General features: G+C 41.0%; 1 protein-coding gene across 1 annotated transcript; it reads right to left on the bottom strand.

Moving 5' to 3' along the window:
• Positions 1-2,481: 2,481 nt before the first annotated feature.
• LOC149534749 (uncharacterized) lies at positions 2,482-4,585 on the bottom strand. Its single transcript, XM_089803793.1, has one exon. The coding sequence runs from the start codon at positions 4,324-4,326 to the stop codon at positions 2,998-3,000; it is 1,329 nt and encodes a 442-aa protein (XP_089659919.1). The 5' UTR covers positions 4,327-4,585; the 3' UTR covers positions 2,482-2,997.
• Positions 4,586-6,249: the final 1,664 nt, after the last annotated feature.

The following is a 6,249-nucleotide window of genomic DNA, read 5'->3' as shown; positions in this document are numbered from 1 at the left end:
CAACTTCACAAGCAATAGGGCATGAACAAATCCTCACTTGGAGGAGGACATAGTTGAGCCATCCCTCACTTAATCCACAACAGCATAAAAGATGGAAAAGCAATCTTCAACCTCAACAAGAGGAAGGAGACAAGCCATCAACAACCACCAAACTAACCTTTATCAAGAACTATCATAGCCCTTCACATTACTAAACACTAACATAGAACACATGCAACTAATGCCATTGAATAAATTGCCAATATAAGTTTCCATAGGAGCTCCTGCAACCCAAATACGAGGTACAAACCAAATAGAGCCTGATATAATCACCACCAAGAAACTTGAGGCCAGAGGACAAATAGCTCCCCTTTAGGCTAGACTAGCCAGAAACAACATCCACCAAATCTCACCCCACAAAGGTTACTTCGTCCTTATGGTGTAGAGAGGGGCCCTCACCAAGGGCAAATGACACTAGCAATCTAGATCTACAAAAGAATAGAAGAAAAGTTAGCGTTGCTACAACATGTAGCCTTACACCAAGAAAAAGGGCTCTACCTCGAAGACCATTGTCAAAAGAAAATAGTGTTGAGAACTAGACCAATTGCAAGGGCTAAATAGGATACCTCAACACATACCTAAGAAAGCACAAGTGTGAGACAATAGGGACAACCAGCTCCTTCCAAAACTACTCTAATCCTTCTTCACTCCTATTCCCTCTCATTCTTAAAGAGAAGGAATGTTTAATGAGATGAATTGCAAGTTTCCTCATCATTGGACTTATTTGAATTATATATTTTATTTCATTCTTGAAGTACAATGCTTTAAGTTGATAGGGTCAAGATTCAAAAACTTCATATATTATTTTAAAATTATATGCTATTTTATGTTAGTAAATGAATGAATAGAAAAAATCATAATTATACTCTTATAAAAGTTATACATGTGATACACAAATTTGATCAATCACCAACCAAAAAACTAAAGATGATGAGTGTGATTGGCTATTAAAATATAGCTTTAAAATACTTTCCTAAAACATAGAACACATGCAACCAATGTCATTGAATAAATTGCCAATATAAGTTTCCATAGGAGCTCCTGCAACCCAAATACGAGGTACAAACCAAATAGAGCCTGATATAATCACCACCAAGAAATTTGAGGCCAGAGGACAAATAGCTCCCCTTTAGGCTAGACTAGCCAGAAACAACATCCACCAAATCTCACCCCACAAAGGTTACTTTGTCCTTATGGTGTAGAGAGGGCCCCTCACCAAGGGCAAATGACACTAGCAATCTAGATCTGCAAAAGAATAGAAGAAAAGTTAGCGTTGCTACAACATGTAGCCTTACACCAAGAAAAAGGGCTCTACCTCGAAGACCATTGTCAAAAGAAAATAGTGTTGAGAACTAGACCAATTGCAAGGGCTAAATAGGATACCTCAACACATACCTAAGAAAGCACAAGTGTGAGACAATAGGGACAACCAGCTCCTTCCAAAACTACTCTAATCCTTCTTCACTCCTATTCCCTCTCATTCTTAAAGAGAAGGAATGTTTAATGAGATGAATTGCAAGTTTCCTCATCATTGGACTTATTTGAATTATATATTTTATTTCATTCTTGAAGTACAATGCTTTAAGTTGATAGGGTCAAGATTCAAAAACTTCATATATTATTTTAAAATTATATGCTATTTTATGTTAGTAAATGAATGAATAGAAAAAATCATAATTATACTCTTGTAAAAGTTATACATGTGATACACAAATTTGATCAATCACCAACCAAAAAACTAAAAATGATGAGTGTGATTGGCTATTAAAATATAGCTTTAAAATACTTTCCTAAAATAATTTCTTTTTAATTAAAATACTCCATATTGAAAGAAAGCTATATACACCATTTAAGAGTCGCTATTCTTTTTAACCTACTAATATTGTCCAGGTCAATGCAGTGAGTCCCCTCCACATTTCAAAGCTCTCGAGTGGTGCAATAAAGTTGGAAGACATTACTCCTCCTGTTGCCTTTTACACCTAATAAGTTGTAACGCATATTTACTATTTACTCTTCCCATCGTCTCATAAAACTGCCAACTTCAAATTGAACAGAGGAACAGCAAATATCAGACATTCTACATACCATTTTAACACCAATCAGAGATGCGTTACTTAGTGCAGTACAGCAATGCAGAGAAGAAAGACCAATGCCAAACATATTACTCTGCACAATACAACAAATTTAAGCGTGTGTGAAAAAAACAACAACAGTGTACCAGACCTCCTTTTAAATTTTTAAAGGAAAAACAAAAACAGTCGTTATCAGAGAAAGGAGTTCTCATGGCGCAATTAATGCAGCAGCAAATGGAGAGAAGTTATGAAAGCGACCGCCTCTTTGAGCGGCGTCGGATTGACCGCTCACTGTCACATCATTTCCGTTTCCCAATTTGACCATTGCCAATGCAAAATATATGTATATAATTTCTCACAGATTTGCACGTTTTTGCCAAAGAAAATGAATCCATTTCATATTAGTACAGAGAAATAATAGTAATGGTAATGATGATAACAACCGGGGCAAAATGTTAAAGATCGACCCCGCATGGCAGCAGCAGCAGTGGAACTTCTTCTACTTCTATACTTCTGCTGTGTGTTTCTGCAAAATTTTAGTTATAGAAGTAGGAAAATAAAGAAAAACAAACCAATAAAGAAGAGAACGGATCTGGCATGGCGATTCCGGATTTTTTTTTGCTTTATCCGGTCGTCAATCTCCATTTCCGTTTTTTTTATTCTTCTCGTTCCTTGCCAGAAGCTCACTCACTGACTGCAAACAGTTATTTTCTTTTCCGTTACAACAAACATGCCGAGCGGCGCAGCAGGGAAAAGAGCTGCGCCTGCAGATTTGAAAAAAAAAAAAACTAATAAATAGTATCCGGTAATGAACGATCTACAAAATTTCCCCGGGCGGGGGAAGGAAAGATCGAGCATTCTTGTGACAAATTTGAAGCTTTAATGATCAGAATTGCATGCAATCGAGCTCCGGTAGGTTGAGATCCTCGTCTCCTTCAAACAAATTCAACAAATCGAAATCTTCACCGTCGAGGCCGCTGGCCGGCACGAACTGCTGGCCATCTTCGAATGAGAAATCCCCGAATTCGACATCACTGAAAATAAAATCTGCATTCAAAGTTTGGATGTCTGGTTCAACTCCTGCCATTGTTGGAATCTCCTGCGACTCGCAGTAATCCTCAACGCTCAGTATGCCGCCGCCTTCCTCTGCTGTAGGCGGCAGGCAGGGTTCGAATCCATCCCCTAAAGTCAGGAACTCCGGGCTGTCAAAGAAAAGATTGCAATCAAAAGACGAATCGAAAAAGCTCGTCGGCAAATCCAGATTCTCAAAGCTTTCGCTGTGATTCTGAGAAGGAACCGGCAGCGGCTTCTTGAGCAAAAGCGCGGAAGAAGATTCATCCAAGCGCGGGCAAAATCTTAGCACGGATGTCGGAGAAGAAATGAGCAAGCATTCCTCGGCGGAAGACTCTTCGTCATAGCATGAGCTCGAAACGACGCTCGATTCCGCAACCTCCTCCCATGGCCGCTTCTGCAACAACCTCGTTCCAACGGAATCCGAATCCTCAGACTGCTTTCCGCCATTGTTCCCCACCTCGGAACCTTCAAAGTTCGTGACCGCTTCAGGCCCCCGGAGCTGGCGAGCGGCATTATCATAAGCCAAGGCAGCTTCTTCAGCAGTATCAAAGGTTCCGAGCCACAACCTCACTCTTCTGGCCGGGTCCCTGATCTCCGCCGCCCATTTACCCCATGGCCGCTGCCTCACGCCCTTGTACTTCTTAGTCCGCTTCGCACAATCAGATTCTTCCACAAATTCATCCTTCCTAACAGCTTTTCCCGTCGCTTTGCTCCCAATCTTTCTCAAACCCCAAGCATTTCCGTTACTCGGTTTCGCTGCAGCCCTGGACGGTTTCACCTTCGACCTAACGGATTTGCTCCGCCAAGCAAACTCATTCTCATTCTCACTACAACTCGGCGAGCAATCCGCCGGTAATTGAATGTTGATCTCCTCAATATGCCTCTTCACTCTCCCAGAAAACACACAACCAGAGCCCCCTGAAGCTCCTGAACCCCCTGCTTTCTGCTCCTCCTCGTCATCAGAAGAATCAGTTGCATCAGGATCAGTAGTAATCACACGGACTCTCTTCGGCATAAATTTCACATCAAAATCCCCCCTTCTCGCAAATTTCTTCACACTGACACTCTTATACTCCACAACTCTCTTCGCCGCCATGATTCCAGAGCTTCCATTACCACTCCACATTTGCAGGCCGGCCATCTCCGCATCTCCAAGTTAAAACAAAATCCCCGCACCGTCATATACCATGAGAAAACCAAAAACAAACACAGACCAACGCTCGCCGACGAAGGGGAAAAACAAAATAAAAATCTCTCCGAGAACAGAACACCGTGCAAGGAAAGAAAAAGAAAAAAAGAAACAACAACGAACGCGAAGATCAATGTGAAAGCGGCGAGTGGGCCAGCCGAGGCCAGAGTTCGAAACTCGCTGACTCCTCCCGAGCAAAGGAGAAAAACAGAAAAACGTATTTATAATGGGCGGAGGCCGCATTATATACATAGAACACGGCCAACCGCGTCCCGACCAAGAAAGGTGGCCACCACTAAACCCCCCGTCCAAATACAAATACGCCGTACCGTTAGATGCCAGGCTGGCACCTTTTCGCCGGATTTTCCGATAATGGAAATCCCCGTCAACTGCCCATCTGACGTGGCAGGCCACTCAGTGGCCCGGCCAATGAACCAACCTTGCCGGTTGCCAGTTACCCTTCTCTCCCTGCCCTTTCAAATATTACCGGCGCAATTACCGGACGGGAAGGGAATGGCACCGGCATCTTGTGACAGCGACCGGTGTTGGAAATGGTTAACGGCGTTTGCGCGAGATTGTTTTTTACATCGACGAGTGAGCCGCTATCACATGCGATGGTTTATAATCTCCTATTTTAACCCCCGGCTAAATTATGTGTTGGTCAACCGGTCAAATTATGAGGCTCACGTGTCAGGGTTATTGAGTTGCAGCCAATTGCACCACGCTTTTACCGCATGGATTACTGTGTTCGCCTCAGTTCATTAACACTTGTGTCCCTCCACCCTTTGAGTATTTTTCAAATCCCGCCCCTTTTCTTTTTATTCCCACTGCACAAGGTGTCTCCTATGCCATCAACATCTCTCAGCTCCATTCCTATCCTCATCACTCTCCTTCCTTCAATTTTACTCTTGCTTTTTTTATTCCTGATTTTTATAATTATACCTAGTTTGTTCTCTTTTCAAAGAGTTGTGGTGAGTTCAAAGGTTCCAACATTACAAGGGATGAAACAAAGATCGTGCATGTACTACAAAACATGCATATCATGAAGAACAATTACTGTAGGGAGGATAGCCGCGTCTGATAGATTTTAGTCTCCGTTTGCTCTTAGCTGGAGGGTCTGTATGAACCCTCAACAAAAAAAATAAAAATTTGTTCAATGGAAGAAGGGTGGTAGGGGTATGATACAACTTTGACTCTCATAAAAATAACAAATTTTAACTCTTTTTTTCCTACGCGTCGGTAAATCAAATTTCAAGTACATTGTATCAAGGTCACATAAAATTATAAATTTTAGAAAATATTATGTTGTTTGAGAATTTAGTGGAAGAAATTTGTTTCATTTCCTAGACATATCTTTACATTCATTGTAATTAGGTGCATATTTTAAGAAAATAATTTTCTACGTATTCACCAACCAACTCATTTTTAAATTTTTGAGCAAGCTACATCTTCTAAAACGTCAAGTGGGAATTGTCAAGGTCACATAAAAATCATTCACTTTCGGGATATGAAATTGTTTTAGAATGGCGATAGACTTAAAAGATTTTATTTTTTATGCAAGATCATGAGACATCATTTTATCTTAATCAACCACAATGAAGTGCTAAGCGAACTACAAAAATTTAGACAGGTTATCTATTCATTTTATATGCATCCTCTTTATGTTCATTCTAATTAGGCTCATATTTTAAGAAGGTAATAATATATATGCACCAACCAAATCTTTGTTTCAATTCCTAAGCAATCTATATCTTCTAAAACATCAAGCAGTGTCAAAGGGCCCTTGGTCTATTGGTGAAGTTGAAAGGGTCACAAAGAGCCCACAAAGGATCAAGCCTTGCTGGGTGCAAGGCCCCCGACATCTAAAAGGGATGA

Source organism: Cupressus sempervirens, chromosome 10 (genome assembly GCF_028749045.1).
Source record: "Cupressus sempervirens isolate cs-2001-9-10 chromosome 10, ASM2874904v1, whole genome shotgun sequence".
In the NCBI taxonomy this organism is placed as follows: Eukaryota; Viridiplantae; Streptophyta; class Pinopsida; order Cupressales; family Cupressaceae; genus Cupressus; species Cupressus sempervirens.
The sequence above is the reverse complement of the archived record's forward strand: the minus strand, read 5'-3'. Positions and strand labels throughout refer to the sequence as shown.

What these genes read in the sequence shown, in the direction of transcription:
- LOC149534749 (XM_089803793.1), bottom strand. Translation starts at nt 4,326, where the DNA reads ATGGCCGGCCTGCAAATGTGGAGTGGTAATGGAAGCTCTGGAATCATG.